Genomic DNA, 21,836 nt, shown 5'->3' with positions numbered 1-21,836 from the left:
CCCCATTAGTTTTGTTAGCACATCTGAACATATAAAGAAATACGTAATCAGTGCCGTTTGTTGCATTGTAAAATGTTAATTACATCCGGAGATATTGTAACCTAAAGTTGACGCTTGAGCACCACTCTTCCGATGTTCGATCGTGTGTATCGGAGAGCACTGAATTACGTAGGGATCCAAAGGGAACGGTGATGGACCTTAGGTACAGAAGAGACTGGAACAGCATATTACGTCCACATGCTAACACCTTTTTATTGGTCTTTTTCACTGACGCACGCATTACCATGAGGGGGTGAGGTACACGTTCGACGGGCGTTTCATAGGACGTAGAGGACGCATAAATTGGCCAGCCCGTTCTCCTGATCTTACACCTCTGGACTTCTTTCTGTGGGGCACGTTAAAGGAGAATGTTTACCGTGATGTGCCTACAACCCCAGAGGATATGAAACAACGTATTGTGGCAGCCTGCGGCGACATTACACCGAATGTACTGCGGCGTATACGATATTCATTACGCCAGAGATTGCAATTGTGTGCAGCAAATGATGGCGACCACATTGAACATCTATTGGCCTGACATGGCGGGACACATTCTATTCCACTCCGTAATTGAAAACGGAAACCACGTGTGTACGTGTACCTCACCCCTCATGGTAATGTACATGTGCGTCAGTGAAAGAGACCAATAAAAAGGTGTTAGCATGTGGACGTAATGTGCTGTTCCAGTCTCTTCACCGTTCCGTTTGGATCCCTACGTAATTCGGTGCTCTTCGATACACACGATCGAACAGCGGAGGAGTGGTACTCAAGCGTCAACTTCAGGTTAAAATATCTCCGGAAGTAATTACCATTTTACAATGCAACAAACGGCACTGATTACGTATTTGTTTATATGTTCAGATGTGCTAACAAAACTAACGGGGTTCCATTTAAAAAAACGTAGGTTTTTCTTAAAAAACATACTTCCGTGCATTTTTTTATGGTTTGTATTAACCAATTACACTAACCCCTCTCCTCACGTTTGGTCTGTGGAATCGATTCGTCAGTATTTGATGTGGTTTACGAAATATATCCAGCGGTAACGTTAGGTGACTCACCCTGTGTACGGAAGAATGTGGAAGGAAACTTAGGATCTGGTTAAGGAACATTCACTGGATTTCAGTATTCCGAGATCCACAGTGTCAACAGCGTGCCGAGAATACCAAATCTGAGGCATTAACTCTTACCAGACAGAACGCAGCGGCCGACGGCCTTTGGGTGGCGACTGAGAGCAACGGCGTTTACGTAGAGTTGTCAGTGTTAAAAGACAATCAACACTTCGTGAAATAACCGCAGAAATCCGGCAGAGTACTGCGGCGAAATTTGGCTCTAATAGGCTATGGTCGCAGACGACTGACGCAAGTTGCTTTGCTCACAACAATACATCGCTTGCAGTGCCTCTTCTATCTAGACCATATCTATTGGACCCTGGATTACTGGAAAGCTGTGGCCTGGTCAGACGAGGCCCGGTTTCAGTTGGCAAGAGCTGACGACATGGTTCGAGTGTAGCGGAAGCCCGACGAAGTCATGGATCCAAGTTGTCAACTACGCACTGTGATACCTGGTGGCGGCTCCACAATGGTATGAACTGTGTTCACATGGAATGGACTTGATCGTCTGGTCCCGCTCTACCGATCATTGACTTGAAACGGTTTTGTTTGGCTATCTGGAGACCATTTACAGCCATTCATGGATACTTTTTCCCCAGACAGCGACTGAATTTTTATGGATGACAATGCGTTATCACTATCACAGGCACGAACTTGCCACATAAAGAAGTACATAAAGTTACCTGGATGTCCCAAGATGGAAGTACGAAGAACCAGATCGAACATGTTCGAGCTGACGGAGGTCATCATGGAAGTGTCGAACGTGTACGTACCTTCCGCGGGGGCAGATATGCACCTCGACCACTTTTTGGTTGTACCCAAACTACGTCTCAAACTGTCCACCAAATGGCGAAATAATGAAAAAAGTATGATCCGCTTTGACAAGAAAACATTGAAAGATCTAGCAGTGAAAGAGCGTTACCAAAAGAAAAGTTGCAGAATATCTCACAACATCGGAGGATAGTAACTACGTAGAAGGCGCATGAGTGGCATTACGAAATGCAGTATTACTGAGCGAAATGAAGAGCTTTTTTGCGTTCCAGAACCCAGTTGTAAACGTTGATTTGATGAAGAATTTGGGAAATCCGTAGAGACCAGATCAACGACAAGCCTGAAATGGCTAGAGCAACCGTCAGATGATCAAGAATTCCTTTTTCCGATGAGAGGCGAAACACAGACAGCTCATAAGGAGGAAGAAAAGGGGAGCACCAAAAAATCTGTTGATAGCAGTCGAAGAGTCAAAGTCCTCACTCTCTTTTTTCGAGGCCTCAAGATTTGCGAGAGGTGTCTACCGGCAACCTACACTGGTTTTAACGAGTGAGACTGGTGAAGTGATACCATCACCAGAGCAGTCAAACCTATTTTAAAAAACATTTCGTGGGTTTATTGAACCATGACAACCCAACAGTGTTGACAACTCAGATACAGGGCAAGTTTGATGGAGAGGAAATCCATGAACCAACAGAAGAGGAAAACCCTGTTGATCTAAAGGCCCTCAAGAACAACAAAGCTCGAGGTGATAGAGGTATCAGAGCTGAGATGCTACGCCTAAGGGATGAAGCATTGACGGACATGTTGTAGCGGTTAATATTTACCATCTGGATAGTGGAAAAAACTACTGAAGAATGGAAGAGCGCAAGTATATGTCCCATCTTCAAGAAGGGAGATGCCACACAAGTATCCAACTACCGCGGGATTTCACCGCTTGAGAATTGGGAGCAAAGTATTTCGAATGCTGCTCCGTAACCGCTTGAAACCACTGCATGAATAAATTACAGGCCCTTATAAATGTGGCTTCATCTCTGGACAGTCGACTCCTGATCACATATTTACCTTGAGGCAGCTAACAAAATAATGTTACAAGTTTGATCACAACTACGTCTCGTCTTCATTGATTTTGGAGAAGCATACTCTATACTACGAAAAACGTTAGAAGAACTTGACATTCCACCTGAATTCATCAGACGAATATCACCTTGCTTCTCCCAATCAACTTGCCAAGTAAGTTTCGGTAACCAACTACCATCACCATTCGGTATTCGAAAAGGATTGCGACAAGGAGATCCATTGGCGCCAATTCAATTCAACATGGCCTTGGTAAAAGTAAGCTTCGATACTGGTCGAAACAGAGAACTGGAGATGTTGGGAACAGACACGGCCAAAAATTGAAGCAGAAGAGGCTACAGTGGTTTAGCCACATTTTTCGAGGTTGTGGATCCCTCCGTGTTTTCCGTTCCCAACCTGCTGCAAGACGCCCAAAGGGACGACCGAGAACGCGATGGAAGGATCGGGTACTGGCCGTACTCAAGTTGAGCCGACAGCGGTAGAATATGAGGCTGGTGACCGACAAATACGGACCGTCATCTGCAATAAATGTCTCCCATACTGAGATTGTGAGTGACTGGTGCTTTTTTTTATTTTTGTAATGAGTGCCTTTGCAAATTTTTATTGTTGTGGACTGTCAAGGCAGCCAGTCCACAGTGACGGGTAGCCGATAGAAAGGCACGCGTACACACACGCCGACTGGCGTGATTTCTGGAACGGGATAATTAGTGAATGCGATAAAGAAAAGAACGTAGCTACTAGAACACTTAACTTTTATGCATCCTTTGGTATACAGCAATCTTGATGATACAAGTGAGACTCATTAAGATACATGCAATGTTACAAATGACGCCTTGCTAGGTCGTAGCCATTAACTTAGCTGAAGGCTATTCTAACTGTCTCTCGGCAAATGAGAGGAAGGCTTCGTACGTCTAGTCGCTAGCAATGTCGTCGTACAACTGGGGCGAGTGCTAGTCCGCCGTTCTAGACCTGCCATGTGGTGGCGCTAGGTCTGCAAATACTGACAGTGGCGACACGCGGGTCCGACATGTACTAATGGACCGCGGCCGATTTAAGCTACCACCTAGCAAGTGTGGTGTCTGGCGGTGACACCACATTTATAGCGTGTAGTTTGTTGTAGTCTTTTTACATTGTGGTTTGCACCGTTTTTTATTCTGCTGTAGGCCTTAAAGGCCCTTAGACGCAATTAATGATGATGATGATGATGATATACATACAGAGTCGGGGTTCGCTGTAGCCTTGGAGAATCGACACTACAATTTCACATGCAACTCTGCAACCAGAACTGGTCAGCCCGTAACACTGGAGAGACAGGTGGCTACTGCGGCTTTAAAGGCTAGAACTGGGTTTGAATTTTATTTTACCCAATTTTTATGGGCTTAAAATGTTCCGCAGAGAGTCTCTTTTTAAGATTCGTTCATATCAAGTGTCCCACAAGTGTTAAAATACGTAAAACCCTCTATTTACCTCTAATGGTTCTCGCGCATAAGAGCGATCTAATGCAATCGATTTATTATGTATGTAATATAGTAGTTACTGATGTAATTAGGGTCCTACTAGTTTCGAATAGTATCACAGAGGGCAATTAGTATCAAGTAAAATACTATTCTCAACAAGATTTCTATTTGTAACGTGATTTGTTTCTGGTAAATAGTCGTAAAGCACGTGTTTCTTTCTCGTCTGTGTAACTTGTCAATTCGCTTGTTTTTTGTGCGAAGCAAAACTTGAGAAAAAGTTCGAAAAGTAATCCCAGTCTTACAGAAAACACTTCGATTCGTAAGTGGACGCCTCTTAATCGACGTAGATTCGTCAAGATGAGAGTGTTTCAACGTAGGCGAAATAAAAGGCCAGTTGTACGGTGCTTGAATTAACGATTAAAGGTTTCTTCCGTTTCAGTAATAAAAAGCACAAGCTGTAACTTTAATCGCTTGTATTTTATAAACAACACTTTTGAAGTTGGCGGGAGCTATAACTCATGAAATATGAGTGCATTTACATCATATCTTTTTGTAACATGTGCGTCGGCATTTAGTCTACTGTAGTTCGCACAATTTTTGCGCTACATTTTAATTCCGAGTGTTGGTGCACGTTTCTTTAACCAATGTTCCTGTTTTCAGAAAAATATTCTTTCATTTCAGAGAGTGCCACCATTTTGTGAAGCTTTTTTTATAATTTGTCTGTATACTACGTTACACAGTACCATTAGTTCCAAAGCAGATTTTGAAATTTTGTTCTAAACTGACCTTTGTGGCTTTCAGAGCCACCAGCAACCGTCCTCCTAGTCGTGCAGTAGCCTCTGTTTCTATTACTTAAAAAAGTACACAATTAAGTCTTAAAGGTGTAATAATAAAGATCTAAAGTCAGTTTTGTAACTTTTTCGTTATTTTATTGAAAAAAAGTGATGAATATCGCTTCAAAAATCTAGCGTCACTCTCTTTACCTCTGTTGCAGTTGGAAGGTAATCGACGTCTGCTGTGATTGTAGGGATTTCATTGATCAGTAAAAACAGGAAAAGGGAATAACGTAGTATAGAATTTGACAGGAATTAGTAGAAGCTGCAAATTAGATACACATTTGTAATTTCAGAGATTCTAATTTGGATGACGACAGACAAAGTCGTTGTAAAAGATCTTGTTTATGCAATATCAGGCCTATTAAAGGTAGTGCTATGTTGTGTCTCTTAGATTTTATTCTCACCATTTGGCGGAAAAGTGCGGTGAGGATTAAGTAAAGTTTAGAAGAAAGGAAGTATTGCGCTGAGTTTGGACATTTACGAGGGCATACGGGAAAGTAATGCCTCAGAATATTTTATTCTGTTCTCAATATCGGCTGAGGTATTACATGCGATGCACATTATTAGGTCGACGTTACCGCTTCGCCGATGCAAGTTGCAAACCGCTGCCGCTTCAGGGTTCTGAACTGTAGCGTGTATCATGGCAACGTGTAACCTAATTGTGTCGGTTAGTGAGAAACAGCGCGCTGAAATCGAGTTGCAGACCACAGAAGGGGTGCCTCGAATTGAAATCGGCTGAATGAAAGCTCTGTATAGTGGTGATAGCATCGCCATCAGTAGCGCGCAGCATTGGTGTCGTCCGTGCTAGCAATCAAGTTAACGGTGATGCTTATATTAACATGTGTGTCACAGCCGGGAGTGGGGGACTGTGCACGGCAACCGACGAGACTCATTAGCATCGGGTTGGTGAATTCATCAGAGGCAGTGGTCGGCTAACAGCCACAGCTCTCAGGTAAGTGTGACAGATCGCAGACGGTGTGCAGAAAACAGTGTGCGTGGTGGGTGCCTCCAATGCTCCCTCCTGACGTGAAACAAAGGTGAGTGGACACCTGTCAACTGTTTCCTTTGCACTTTAACCTTGAGGGTAATGATTTCCTCAACAATGTGACAGGTAATGAAAGCAGGGTTCACAGTTTTGAGCCAGAAAACAAGAAAACGTTTATGAATGGAGGTCCACCATGAACGATCGCCAAAGCAAAAAAAAAAAAAAAAAAAAAAAAGTTCAAGGCCATGCTAGCAGCAGGCAAAGTCATGCTAACAGTGCTGTGAGATGTTCAATGCGTGGTGCATTTGTAATTCATGCATAAAGGCGCCACCACAAATTCTGCAAGGCACTACGAGGCCCTCAGAAAACTGAAAGCGGGAATTCGAAGACTATGCCCGCAAATGGAGCAAACTCTTCTTCAGCATGACAATGTCAAAAGACACTTTACCGAGCGAGGTGGCGCAGTGGTTAGCACACTGGACTCGCATTCGGGAGGACTACAGTTCAATCCCGTCTCCAGCCATCCTGATTAAGGTTTTCCGTGGTTTCCCTAAATCGTTTCAGGCAAATGCCGGGATGGTTCCTTTGAAAGGGCACGGCCGATTTCCTTCCCAATCCTTCCCTAATCCGAGCTTGCGCTCCGTCTCTAATGACCTCGTTGTCGACGGGACGTTGAACACTGACCACCACCACCACCATCAAAAGACCCTTGAGCGCTGCGGCGTCTGCAGCAATCCGAAGACTTGGGTTGATTGTCATCAACCATCATCCGTACCGTCCTGAGCCGTGCGTGGCTCGTGTTCCCGCCATCGTGTATTTTACACCCTGTTTTTAACGTACTTCCACCTCACTACGTTAACTTAAATTACGACTGTGACTGAGTTGCTGCTTTGCCTGACTCTCAGCGGCGTTATCAGAGTTTACCGATATATCCCCTCTTGTAATATCTTAGCTGGACTGCTATTACTTCGCCGACCGGGGTGGCCGAGAAGTTCTAGGCGCTTCAGACAGGAACTGCGCGACCGCTAGGGTCGCAGGTTCGAATCCTGCCTCGAGCATGTAAAGGGTGTTCAAAAATGACCGGTATATTTGAAACGGTAATAAAAACTAAACGAGCAGCGATAGAAATACACCGTTTGTTGCAATATGCTTGGGACAACAGTACATTTTCTGGCGGACAAACTTTCGAAATTACAGTAGTTACAATTTTCAACAACAGATGGCGCTGCAAGTGATGTGAAAGATATAGAAGACAACGCAGTCTGTGGGTGCGCCATTCTGTACGTCGTCTTTCTGCTGTAAGCGTGTGCTGTTCACAACGTGCAAGTGTGCTGTAGACAACATGGTTTATTCCTTAGAACAGAGGATTTTTCTGGTGTTGGAATTCCACCGCCTAGAACACAGTGTTGTTGCAACAAGACGACGTTTTCAACGGAGGTTTAATGTAACCAAATGACCGAAAAGCGATACAATAAAGGATCTGTTTGAAAAATTTCAACGGACTGGGAACGTTACGGATGAACGTGCTGGAAAGGTAGGGCGACCGCGTACGGCAACCACAGAGGGCAACGCGCAGCTAGTGCAGCAGGTGATCCGACAGCGGCCTCGGGTTTCCGTTCGCCGTGTTGCAGCTGAGGTCCAAATGACACCAACGTCCACGTATCGTCTCATGCGCCAGAGTTTACACCTCTATCCATACAAAATTCAAACGCGGCAACCCCTCAGCGCCGCTACCATTGCTGCGCGAGAGACATTCGCTAACGATATAGTGCACAGGATTGATGACGGCGATATGCCCCATGTTGCAGTCCCATCGTCCCTGCATCCTCAAAAAGTACTGGTCTGGGCCGCCATTTCTTCCAAAGGAATCATTGGCCCATTTTTCAGATCGGAAACGATTACTGCATCACGCTATCTGGACATTCTTCGTGAATTTGTGGCGGTACAAACTGCCTTAGACGACACTGCGAACACCTCGTGGTTTATGCAAGATGGTGCCCAGCCACATCGCATGGCCGACGTCTTTAATTTCCTGAATGAATATTTCGATGATCGTGTGATTGCTTTGGGCTATCCGAAACATACAGGAGGCGGCGTGGATTGGCCTCCCTATTCGCCAGACATGAACCCCTGTGACTTCTTTCTGTGGGGACACTTGAAAGACCAGGTGTACCGCCAGAATCCAGAAACAATTGAACAGCTGAAGCAGTACATCTCATCTGCATGTGAAGCCATTCCGCCAGACACGTTGTCAAAGGTTTCGGGTAATTTCATTCAGAGACTACGCCATATTATTGCTACTCATGGTGGATATGTGGAAAATATCGTACTATAGAGTTTCCCAGACCGCAGCGCCATCTGTTGTTGAAAATTGTAACTACTGTAATTTCGACAGTTTGTCTGCCTGAAAATGTACTGTTGTCAAAAGCATATTGCAACAAACGGTGTATTTCTATCGCTGCTCGTTTAGTTTTTATTGCCGTTTCGAATATACCGGTCATTTTTGAAACACCCTGTATGTGTGTGATGTCCTTAGGTTAGTTAGGTTTAAGTAGTTCCAAGTCCAAGGGGACTGATGACCTCAGAAGTTAAGTCCCATAATGCCCATTTGAACAATTTTTTTTTTCTTTGCTATTACTTCCCGGTCATTGTCTGTCTAAGCCAGTATCCGACGGGAGTTCGGGCTGCCAGTGAGTTGGAACGTCTCTGGAGGGCAGTCTGGACCTGCCAGTCGGGGTGTTGCAATGCGGCACTAGGGTTGGAGCAGGACTGAGCGCTGCGTCGACGTGGCTCTCCGACCATTGCCGCCACACATCACTTGAGCCGGGCCACGGTCTTAGTGGATCGTCGGTCGATCGTCCTACCGGACGAGACGCGTTCAAGAGTCGGCTCTGTGTGTGTGTGTGTGTGTGTGTGTGTGTGTGTTCATCGACTCCCGATTTGTCTTAGTTACTGTTGGGTATCGCTCAGTTCTTCGTGCAAGTGTTTGTCAGGTTGTGTGTGTAGTTGGTGTGTTTTCCTTTGACAAGTTATTTTAAATGTTGTCGGCATGCAGGCTCTGAGAGGTCGGTCGTCTCATCGGGCGACGTGTAGCTGGTTCTCTGATCGCTTCTGGGCCCCTTCAGTTACCGTCTTGTGGAACTTGGGCCGGTCCTTGCGAATACATAGAAAGAAGGATCCTTTACTGTATGATTATATGATAGCAGAACAAACACTGGTAGCAGTTACCTTCTGTAAAATATCTGGGAGTATGCGTGCGGAAGAATTTGAAGTGGAATGATCATATAAAATTAATTGTTGGTAAGGCGGGTACCAGGTTGAGATTCATTGGGAGAGTCCTTAGAAAATGTAGTCCATCAACAAAGGAGGTGGCTTACAAAACAATCGTTCGACCTATACTTGAGTATTGCTCATCAGTGTGGGATCCGTACCAGATCGCGTTGACGGAGGAGATAGAGAAGATTCAAAGAAGAGTGGCGCGTTTCGTCACAGGGTTATTTGGTAACCGTGATAGCGTTACGGAGATGTTTAACAAACTCATGTGGCAGACTCTGCAAGAGAGGCGCTCTGCATCGCGGTGTAGCTTGCTCGCCAGGTTTCGAGAGGGTGCATTTCTGGATGAGGTATCGAATATATTGCTTCCCCCTACTTATACCTCCCGAGGAGATAACGAATGTAAAATCAGAGAGATTAGAGCGCGCACAGAGGCTTTCAGACAGTCGTTCTTCCCGCGAACCATACGCGACTGGAACAGGAAACGGAGGTAATGACAGTGGCACGTAAAGTGCCCTCCGCCACACACCGTTGGGTGGCTTGCGGAGTATAAATGTAGATGTAGATGTAGATGTAGGTGCAGGGATGTCGTTTAGCCAGTGGGCGTTTTTCCTTTGCGTGGTTGGGTCTGTGCCAGTATTTCCGCCGTCGTGTGTCTGGAAGTGAATGGGAGGCGCACCAGCAGTGCAGTCGCAACGGAGCAGCTGTCGCGGACGGACCAGCAGGCAGTCGGTCGGTTGTTGCCGACGAGAGAAGTTGTCTCCGCGCGGTGCAGTCCGCTGGGTCCGCTTGCAGCCCCTGCGCAGTGTCGGAGCGTGTGTGGAGCTGTCCGATCGCTATGAGCTTTGTGGTTCGTCGACCCAGGACGTCAAACTTGGGTAGTGGTTTCAACTACCCAAGCCACGCCCATTCATGTTGTGGTGCCCAGTTTCGGTGGTTTGCTGTTAGGAACGTTTTCCAGTAAGCAATACCGAGAGTTTATACTGCTGAAATTTAGCCGCCATGCGGTGCAATTAACTATTTTGCTTCACTACAATTCGAGTGCACCAGTGGAATTTCCTGCCTTGTGGCCGTTGGTCTTCCGGTTACCTGCCCTGGTCTCTAACGTAATTTCAGGCAGCGTCCTTTTCTCACCTGTTGTCGCTGTCCAACATGGTGTGTAATTTTGACAGCTAATACACACTCAATTGTGTATTATCAAATTTGTAACCCTTTTCTGTTTGAGTTCTCATGTCCTGATTGATGGGAAGCAAGTCGTTGTGTCGGTTGGTCCGTGGCTGCCCCCTGGTTGGGTTCCGACGGATCAAGTGTAGTTGGGCTCATCACCTGTCTCGCCTAAGTGAACGAGGGCAGACCGAACTCCCTGGAGGCTTCTAAGTGCCACCGGTGTTTAATTATCTGTTGTCAGCTGCTTAAAATTTAAGGCTTATGGTTATTTTTTCTTTTTTCTTAAAAATTTAGCAAAATTAATTCTTTAATTTATCTTTCAAGCTTAAACATTGCGGCCTTCTGCCTTTAAAAAATTATGCTAATATGTTTTAAAATTTTGAAACTTAATGGTGGCCTTCAGCCTTTGGTGTTGCACCTTGAATATGTTTGTTCTATCTGCTTTGCTGTGATGCTTTTTAAATTATTTTATTGCAACCTTAACTGGATTTTTATCTTGTAGATTTCTTAAGATTTCTTGTTTGGACGCCTTCAAATGGTTCAAATGGCTCTGAGCACTATGCGATTTAACATCTGTGGTCATCAGTCCCCTAGAACTTAGAACTACTTAAACCAAACTAACCTAAGGACATCACACACATCCATGCCCGAGGCAGGATTCGAACCTGCGACCGTAGCGGTCACGCTGTTCCAGACTGAAGCGCCTAGAACCGCACGGCCACACCGTCCGGCTTTGGAGGCCTTCAGCCGTGAAAGAGTTGCATTCGGTAAACGTCCTGCTATGTGCCGCTTTGGCTGTAAAAGTGCTAATAAATAACAATAAATTATAACTAGAAGGTGAAAGTGACCCCAACCAAATTTGGTCCTTTCCACAATCCTAATTACCTGTTCTTCCCAGCGGGTTCAGTGGGCGTATCATGTCCCAGCTTGCCACCTTCCGTCTTCCACCTGTGTCAGAAAGTTAAAGAACACCTTCGAGGTCTTCACTTTGGTAGCGATGAAGCGGAGGAAGCAGACGCGAGATTTTTACCTCCGTCAACATTCTATAGTAACGGTATATGCAAACGGATCTCCCGTTGTGAGAAATATGTCGTCTTTGATCTGTATGTGCTGGCTCTGAGCACTATGGGACTCAACTGCTGTGGTCATAAGTCCCTTAGAACTTAGAACTACTTAAACCTAACTAACCTAAGGACAGCACACAACACCCAGCCATCACGAGGCAGAGAAAATCCCTGACCCCGCCGGGAATCGAACCCGGGAACCCGGGCGTGGGAACTGTATGTGCTGATAAATAAATATGTGGACAAGAGGAATAAAGTTAGAATGTTAAGTTTGTTATATTTTATAACCGTTAAGAGGTATTACATAAAAATTCGGAGGCATTACTTTTCAGATCTTCTTCGTAATATTGAAGCACGAATGCCGGCCAGATGTTTGCTGATTTCCAGGGCTTCACACGTGACACACACAGCATATTAAAAATTAAGAAACTCATGGAAACGTTTGAATATGGTGCTATAAGTCTCTTGATAAGAGAAGACTTCCTCACTTAATTTCAACGCTAAGGCCTACTGTCTCATATACGCTAGCTGATCAAAAATATAAAGGCACCTATTTGTAGACAATAATATGGGGTTCGTCCACTATTCACATTACGACGTCTTGAATGCTGGAAATACTTTAAATGCGATGTCTGAATGTCTATGGAGAAAAGCAGGCCATTGCTCATTGAAACGCAAAACCAGAGAAGATGGCAATGTTGGACGTTGGGTTCTGGAGTGAAGTGCATTGTCTAACTGATATCTAGGATGTTCCATTTGGTTCAGTTCGGGCCCCTGGATAGGCCAATACATTTCAGGAATGTTGTAGTCCACAAAACATTGTCTCACGGATGCTGATTACGTTACGTTATACAGTCACCGTCTCCCTAGTGTTCCTGTGCTGTACTCAATATACAGTACGTAAATTGTGTTCATATCCTTTCGAATTAAGCGTTTTTAAGCACAATAAGGGGAACACTCCCTAACCACGTAAAACGCTGCCATACCGTAAAAACACCTACTCTCTACTTCATAGTTGGCTGTACAAATGATAGGAAGAATCGTCCTTGTGGCATTTTCCAAACTGAAGCCCCGGATACCTGCAGAGTATAGAGTGATTTATCACTCCAAATCACAAATTTTAAATTACCCAGTTTGACAAGCGTCGGGTAGCACTGACTTAAAAAATGCTTGGTTTATAAGAAGCTGCCCGACCCCATTCTTCTTAAGTACCCATAAACAGTCATTGTGCTAGCTGGACTGCTGGTAGCTGCTTCCACTCATGAATGGTTAGTTCTGATGATATCATGAGAAAGTTTTACAATGACGCACCCTCCGTTACACTCGACCCTTCCTGTCTGTCTGAGCTCTACCTATACTAAGTTAACTATCGTTGTTCCTTCACGCTTCCACTTCACAGGCTCATCACCAACATCAACTTCGGCAGCTGTAGAAGGTTTGAAGTATCAACTATGGAATTTTTACTGAGGTAACATCCGATGACTGATGCACCTCTCCTAACACACCTGTTTTGCTGTTACCATTTCTGTACTCACGATACGGTGGCACTTCCCACCTCCTTTTCAATGGTGGGCATGGCCTATCGTGTTATCTAGCGACCACTTCCGCGTTATATAAGTGTGTCTGTACACTTTCGATCTGATAATGCACTAACATACGTTATCTTTGTCAGTTTACTGCACTTTCCCCAATGAATTAGGATTGAATGATAGGTTAAACAACAAATCATGGGTATTTTTTTGGACAACATGGTTGTGTAGATGAAGTAGCGATTAGTATGATAAATCAATTATTCAAAAACAGTCTTAATCGCATTTATTATTATTAAACCGCCAACCGGTTTCAACCCAACGTTGGGGTCATCTTCTGGGGTGGCAGTTCAAAATATGGTTCAAATGGCTCTGAGCACTATGGGACTCAACTGCTTTGGTCATAAGTCCCCTAGAACTTAGAACTACTTAAACCTAACTAACCTAAGGACAGCACACAACACCCAGCCATCACGAGGCAGAGAAAATCCCTGACCCCGCCGGGAATCGAACCCGGGAACCCGGGCGTGGGAAGCGAGAACGCTACCACACGACCACGAGATGCGGGCAGGGGTGGCAGTATAATAATAATAAATGCGATTAAGACAGTTTTTGAATAATTGATAAATCACGGCTATCCTTCGAAAAAAGTTCCAAAGTCTTACGGTAAATCTTGGAAGTACGAGGGCTGTTCGGAAAGTAAGGTCCGATCGGTCGCGAAGTGAAAACCACAGCCAAAATAAAAAAAAAAAATTATTTTTAGCAATTAGCAATTTCGACTTAGACATTTGCCGTGGCGTTGTGCAAACTTTAAATGTACTCTCGTCACAGAAAGCTGCCGCCTGTGCTTTCCGCCAGTCCTCTGCGATGGTCTGCCTATCGTTGTTCATGACAAAATGTTGTCTTCGTAGCCAGCGGTATATGTGAGCAGAGTTGAGCAACGGAGGGAGCCAATTAAGAGCTGTATTTTGGGTATCAGGCACTTCCCATCGAAAATGCCCCAGGAGCGTCCTCATTGTCCCAGCAGAATGTGGCTGAAAATTGTCTTGAAGAAAGAAACGCACGACATTTATGTTATGTGAGTTGCATTGTTTAAGGCGAAACCTCTCACCAGATCTACATTCTTCCTACGCGATCACTTTGCGCTCAGAGTTGAGAAGGGCAACATGAAGCGATCGACAGGCATACTAAAGACACTGACCAGCACACCTGTGCAATATTCTATCGGATTTTCACATTGGTTTCCATTTCGCGCTTAATCGGACACTATGTTCCGAGTACGCCTCGTAATATAAAGGGTGCATCGATTAACCGGTGGTCCGCAGCGGTGGCCGAGCGGTTCTAGGCGCTTCAGTCCGGAACCGCGCGACTGCTACGGTCGCAGGTTCGAATACTGCCTCGGGCATGGATGTGTGTGATGTCCTTACGTTAGTTAGGTTTAAGTAGTTCTAAGTTCTAGGGGACTGATGACCTCCGATGTTAAGTCCCAAGGTGCTCAGAGCCATTAGAACCATCTTTGATTAACGGAGTATTAACGATCATTCGTGTTCCAAACAAATATGGGGACTGGAAGTTGTGTGAATTGACAGGGTAGATATTATTAGTTACCTTGCCGTCGGGTGTAGTCTGGACGATGAAGTCGAAGTAACCGATGGAGCCGCCCCAGTGACCCAGGAAGGAGTCGAACCCGCGGTAGGTGGGCGTGAGCTCCACCTCGTGGAAGCCCAGGTGCCACTTGCCGACGGCTCTGGTGACGTAACCGAGCTGCTTCAGGTAGCCGGGCAGCAGCGTGCCGTCGGCTAACCCGCGACCCTCGTGCTCGTCCATCGGGGTGCCCTGCTCACCTGTTCAGTGCACTAGTGATGAGATGGCAATATCGAGCACTCTAGGTTATTTGTAACATCAGACATGTATAGGTATAGTTCAATTTCTGTTATCTACACTCTAAGACAAAAAAAGCGACGCACCACGAAGGAATTACCTGAAGTGGACGGAAATCGGACGATGTGATGGACGTCTACCGACAAACAAATGATTACAGTTTCAGCAAATTGGATGACTGATCCAAGAACAAGAGCTTCACAACGCCTTGTCCAAACTCTGGCCCTTATGCAAGCAGCTATTCGTCTTGGAATTGACTGACAGAGTTGTAGGGTGATGATGTAAGGGATATCGTTGCAGGTTACTGTAGCGTTAGATCGCCAAAATGCCGAGCTGCTTGGACAGATCCTCCCACAATGCTCCAAACTTTCTTATTTGTGAGGATATTTGTAGATCTTGCTGGCCAACGAGGAGTTAAGGAAGCACGAAATTAATCAGCAGAAACTCTCGCCGTGTGCGGGAGTGCATTATGTTGCTGAAATGTCAGCCCAGGATGACTTGTTACGACGGCCGGCCGGGGTGGCCGAGCGGTTCTACGCGCTACAGTCTGGAGCCGCGTGACCGCTACGGTCGCCGGTTCGAGTCTAGCCTCGGGCATGGGTGTGTGTGATGTCCTTAGGTCAGTTAGGTTTAAATAGTTCTACGTTCCAGGGGACTCATGACCTCAGAAGTTAACTCCCATAGCGCTCAGAGCCATTTGAACCATTTGAATCATTTTTTGTTACGACGAGCAACAAAACAAGGCTTATAGCAGGCGACATTCGGGTTAGTATACCATTGCTGTCCAGGGCGTTTCCGAAGATGTCTTTGGCCTCGAAACTCATTGACTGTAGTAGAGTTGCCTTTAGTGATGAGTCCCGATTCGAAGTTAGTCTCAATGACCAGTGACATGTCTGCAGACGACCTGGTCAGCAGTGCTATATCAACTTAACTGTTCGCCGCCATGTTGCCCGATTTACAGGAGCGATGGTATGAGGTGCCATTTCTTTTTGTAGTAGGACCCATTTGGTTGTCATCTGCGCCACTCTTACAGTACAATGATACTTCGGCGATACTCTATACCGCACTTTGTTTCCCTACATGGAAAGCCATCCTGGGCTTATATTTCAGCAAGATACTACCAGCTCGCATATCGCGAAAGTTTTCGTGCTTGCCAAACCCTACCTAGGCCAGAAAGTTCACCAGATCTCTCCCCAATTTAGAACATCTGAAGGATTATGGACAGCACTCTCCAACCAGCTCGAGAATCTGACGATCTAACGTGCCAATTGGACAGACTTTCGCACGATATCTGGCCTTGTAACAATAACCAAATCGGCCTTGCTGTGCTGGTACTGCGAACGGCTGAAAGCAAGGGGAAACTACGGCCGTTATTTTTCCCGAGGGCATGCAGCTTTACTGTATGATTAAATGATGATGGCGTCCTCTTGGGTAAAATATTCCGGAGGTAAAATAGTCCCCCATTCGGATCTCCGGGCGGGGACTACTCAAGAGGATGTCGTTATCAGGAGAAAGAAAACTGGCGTTCTACGGATCGGAGCGTGGAATGTCAGATCCCTTAATCGGGCAGGTAAGTTAGAAAATTTAAAAAGGGAAATGGATAGGTTAAAGTTAGATATAGTGGGAATTAGTGAAGTTCGGTGGCAGGAGGAACAAGACTTCTGGTCAGGTGACTACAGGGTTATAAACACAAAATCAAATAGGGGTAATGCAGGAGTAGGTTTAATAATGAATAGGAAAATAGGAATGCGGGTAAGCTACTACAAACAGCATAGTGAACGCATTATTGTGGCCAAGAGAGATACGAAGCCCACACCTACTACATTAGTACAAGTTTATATGCCAACTAGCTCTGCAGATGACGAAGAAATTGAAGAAATGTATGATGAAATAAAAGAAATTATTCAGATAGTGAAGGGAGACGAAAATTTAATAGTCATGGGTGACTGGAATTCGAGTGTAGGAAAAGGGAGAGAAGGAAACGTAGTAGGTGATTATGGATTGGGGGAAAGAAATGAAAGAGGAAGCCGGCTGGTAGAATTTTGCACAGAGCACAACTTAATCATAGCTAACACTTGGTTTAAGAATCATGATAGAAGGTTGTATACATGGAACAACCCTGTAGATACTAAAAGGTATCAGATAGATTATATAATGGTAAGACAGAGATTTAGGAACCAGGTTTTAAATTGTAAGACATTTCCAGGGGTAGATTTGGACTCTGACCACAATCTATTGGTTGTGACCTGTAGATTAAAACTGAAGAAACTGCAAAAAGGTGGGAATTTAAGGAGATGGGACCTGGATAAACTGAAAGAACCAGAGGTTGTACACAGTTTCAGGGAGAGCATAAGGGAACAATTGACAGGAATGGGGGAAAGAAATACAGTAGAAGAAGAATGGGCAGCTCTGAGGGATGAAGTAATGAAGGCAGCAGAGGATCAAGTAGGTAAAAAGACGAGGGCTAGTAGAAATCCTTGGGTAACAGAAGAAATATTGAATTTAATTGATGAAAGGAGAAAATATAAAAATGCAGTAAATGAAGCAGGCAAAAAGGAATACAAACGTCTCAAAAATGAGATAGACAGGAAGTGCAAAATGGCTAAGCAGGGTTGGCTAGAGGACAAATGTAAGGATACAGAGGTTATCTCACTAGGGGTAAGATAGATACTGCCTACAGGAAAATTAAAGAGACCTTTGGAGATAAGAGAACCACTTGTATGAACATCAAGAGCTCAGATGGAAACCCAGTTCTAAGCAAAGAAGGGAAAGCAGAAAGGTGGAAGGAGTATATAAAGGGTCTATACAAGGGCGATGTACTTGAAGACAATATTATGGAAATGGAAGAAGATGTAGATGAAGATGAAAGGGGAGATACGATACTGCGTGAAGAGTTTGACAGAGCACTGAAAGACCTGAGTCGAAACAAGGCCCCCGGAGTAGACAACATTCCATTAGAACTACTGACGGCCTTGGGAGAGCCAGTCCTGACAAAACTCTACCATATGGTGAGCAAGATGTATGAAACAGGCGAAATACCCTCAGACTTCAAGAAGAATATAATAATTCCAATCCCAAAGAAAGCAGGTGTTGACAGATGTGAAAATTACCGAACAATCAGTTTAATAAGCCACAGCTGCAAAATACTAACACGAATACTTTGCAGACGAATGGAAAAACTAGTAGAAGCCGACCTCGGGGAAGATCAGTTTGGATTCCGTAGAAATACTGGAACACGTGAGGCAATACTGACCTTACGACTTATCTTAGAAGAAAGATTAAGGAAAGGCAAATCTACGTTTCTAGCATTTGTAGACTTAGAGAAAGCTTTTGACAATGTTGACTGGATTACTCTCTTTCAAATTCTAAAGGTGGCAGGGGTAAAATACAGGGAGAGAAAGGCTATTTACAATTTGTACAGTAACCAGATGGCAGTTATAAGAGTTGAGGGACATGAAAGGGAAGCAGTGGTTGGGAAGGGAGTAAGACAGGGTTGTAGCCTCTCCCCGATGTTATTCAATCTGTATATTGAGCAAGCAGTAAAGGAAACAAAAGAAAAATTCGGAGTAGGTATTAAAATCCATGGAGAAGAAATAAAAACTTTGAGTTTCGCTGATGACATTGTAATTCTGTCAGAGACAGCAAAGGACTTGGAAGAGCAGTTGAACGGAATGGACAGTGTCCTGAAAGAAGGATATAAGATGAACATCAACAAAATCAAAACGAGGATAATGGAATGTAGTCGAATTAAGTCGGGTGATGTTGAGGGTATTAGATTAGGAAATGAGACACTTAAAGTAGTAAAGGAGTTTTGCTATTTGGGGAGCAAAATAACTGATGATGGTCGAAGTAGAGAGGATATCAAATGTAGACTGGCAATGGCAAGGAAAGCGTTTCTGAAGAAGAGAAATTTGTTAACATCGAGTATAGATTTAAGTGTCAGGAAGTCATTTCTGAAAGTATTTGTATGGAGTGTAGCCATGTATGGAAGTGAAACATGGACGGTAAATAGTTTGGACAAGAAGAGAATAGAAGCTTTCGAAATGTGGTGCTACAGAAGAATGCTGAAGATTAGATGGGTAGATCACATAACTAATGAGGAAGTATTGAATAGGATTGGGGAGAAGAGAAGTTTGTGGCACAACTTGACCAGAAGAAGGGATCGGTTGATAGGACATGTTCTGAGGCATCAAGGGATCACCAATTTAGTACTGGAGGGCAGTGTGGAGGGTAAAAATCGTAGGGGGAGACCAAGAGATGAATACACTAAGCAGATTCAGAAGGATGTAGGTTGCAGTAGGTACTGGGAGATGAAGAAGCTTGCACAGGATAGAGTAGCATGGAGAGCTGCATCAAACCAGTCTCAGGACTGAAGACCACAACAACAAGGGAAACGCAAGAAAATACTTTCGGCTCATAGTGCAACGGTGAAAAATTTACAATGCTGCACAACAGGTAATGCCTCTTTCTGTTGCTGACATGCAAATTTTGGGTTTCAAAGAATACGTAACTTTATTTATGCAATGCTACATTTGCATACCTCTTGAGTATGACACACCATACCGATTAAACACAGACCCAATCGAAATCTAAGTGGGAAGTATCTTAGTAATTCGGTCCGACAGAGGCACGCTTCTGTACAGATACTCAGCTTTATTAAAACAAACTTTCGTCGCAATGTTATCATGGGTAGTTTTATTTCTTATAATACAGTGCACAATTTTCGTAGGTTCCCTTTAGTGTCTACAATGGTAGACATGAGAGGGAAATTAGTCATCAACGATGTATGCGAATTATCTGATGTTATCCATAACAGTCTAACAATGCACATGCAGTTTATTGATTATATGGAGGAAACCTGTTCTGAGTTAAAGATGTCAAACAAGGTTTGAAGAAGAATGAAATGCCACTACCACACGACAGCTAACGTAGAAAATAATTTACTGACGTATTTTGCCATGATTCGCTCTCCCCATACATAATACAAAAGTTTCGAGATGCATCTGATGCCTGGCCGTCTATTAACCCTGAAAAGAACAAAATCTCAACGCATTTCGCCCTTTTTCCACATGCAACGATTTTGGATTGAGAAGTGAAGGGAATTATGTTCGAAGTTCCATTAGATTTATAGCTTCAGCAGACAGCAGAATTGCGTTTTAAAAAATGCCAGTGAATGTATTTGAACTCGCGACGTTTTGTCTACGGTGCACTACCCTACTACCCTACTACCTGATCCATGGTTACAGCAGCTCCAGAAGTTAACAATTCCTTCTCAACTTCCGCATTCCACAGTGTTGTGAGATAATGCATATGGCCGGATGTAGACTTCTGAGAGACAGACAGTTACAGCTTTTCTTTTGCACTGCACGACGTTTTCAACAAACAGATAGCCCAATACAGTAGCTCAAGTGGAAAGGAGCACTTCCTATATAAATTTCTGCATCCTATACTGTTGGCAGTTCTGTGTAGGTGGCAGTTATGTGATTTTATTTCGGTGATTACAAGATAGAGTCGAATGTATGCACTGGGTTGCCGAGGCAGCTAGTTCATAGCGATTCGGTCAACCAAGTAAATGGATGTACTGAACGTGCTGCAAACCACTACAGGGAACCTGTGTGTCAGAATTCCCATCCAGTGTGGCGCAACGGTGTTACAATAGAAAAATGAGCCACAGAGATGAGTATTTGGTGGTCTGTTGCATGGATGATGAGTTGGTATACTCGTGGTTTGGGTTCGATTCCAACTTCTGCCGGCGATCTTTGATAGGGAGGGATAGATTCCATTCCCTCCTGGCTACGCCGAGTGAAGGTGGTATAACGGCATTGTGGTCTGAAATTCACATTAAACATGATATTCCTTCTCTGCCAAGTAGACATTAGGTTGAATCACAATAAAGTAATGACAGGCGACATGTAGAATCTCTATCACCAGTAACCATTCTCATACTAGTTATTTGTTTCTACTGACGAAACAAACGCTATGTAGGGTCACAGATCAATTATTCCACCTTTTATTTGAGCTTCTGTATGTCGATAAAATTGGTTCTGAACTGGGGATGCCACACAGACCGCCCTTAACGCGGAATTTGTTCCCTTCGTGACAATACAGCTCGACTACAATTTGTTGTTTGTTCAAAACTCTAGATTTATCAACATCTACACATATTGCGGGTGAATGGGTTCGAATCCTGGCCCGGCAGTAAAGTTTTCGTTTTGTATTATCAAGCTGTAGCATGAGAAAACCTATCTGCTGGTGGATAATCATTTTGACTTTTAATCTATTTTCATTCGTTGTCAACACTAACGATATCTGAAGGTTTAGACTCCCAGTGGGACACAGAACTACTTGCGAGATCACTGTAAGTTCAAGGATGTTTTTCCGAACTGCTGTTGGAGAAAAATTCGGTAGCTGACGTCTCTTTGTATGTAGTCAACGATATGTATGGGGTTCGATTACCAGTCAGCACTGAACTCTTCGGCATATTATTTCTAGTTCAAACATGCTCACATGTCGCTGCTGGTGTAACAAACTCATATTTAACGTTCGTTTTCTCTAGAATATAACAGCAATAGGTGCTGGATTGCAGTCCTGGGAGGAAAAAATTTATGTTTCGTCTCGTCAGTTCAGTTAAAACATCTTGCTACTGCCGAG

At 44.3% G+C, this 21,836-nt stretch overlaps 1 protein-coding gene across 1 annotated transcript in view; it reads right to left on the bottom strand.

Annotated features, from left to right (window-relative positions):
* LOC126176652 (arylsulfatase B-like) overlaps positions 1–21,836 on the bottom strand; it is a 180,513-nt gene that overhangs the window by 113,840 nt on the left and 44,837 nt on the right. The window contains exon 3 of the mRNA XM_049923810.1: positions 14,913–15,148. Coding sequence (XP_049779767.1) covers positions 14,913–15,148 — 236 coding nt within the window. The remainder of the gene's footprint in view (positions 1–14,912; positions 15,149–21,836) is intronic.

This window comes from Schistocerca cancellata, chromosome 3 (genome assembly GCF_023864275.1).
Source record: "Schistocerca cancellata isolate TAMUIC-IGC-003103 chromosome 3, iqSchCanc2.1, whole genome shotgun sequence".
In the NCBI taxonomy this organism is placed as follows: domain Eukaryota; kingdom Metazoa; phylum Arthropoda; class Insecta; order Orthoptera; family Acrididae; genus Schistocerca; species Schistocerca cancellata.
This window is presented reverse-complemented; position numbering and strand designations above follow the sequence as displayed.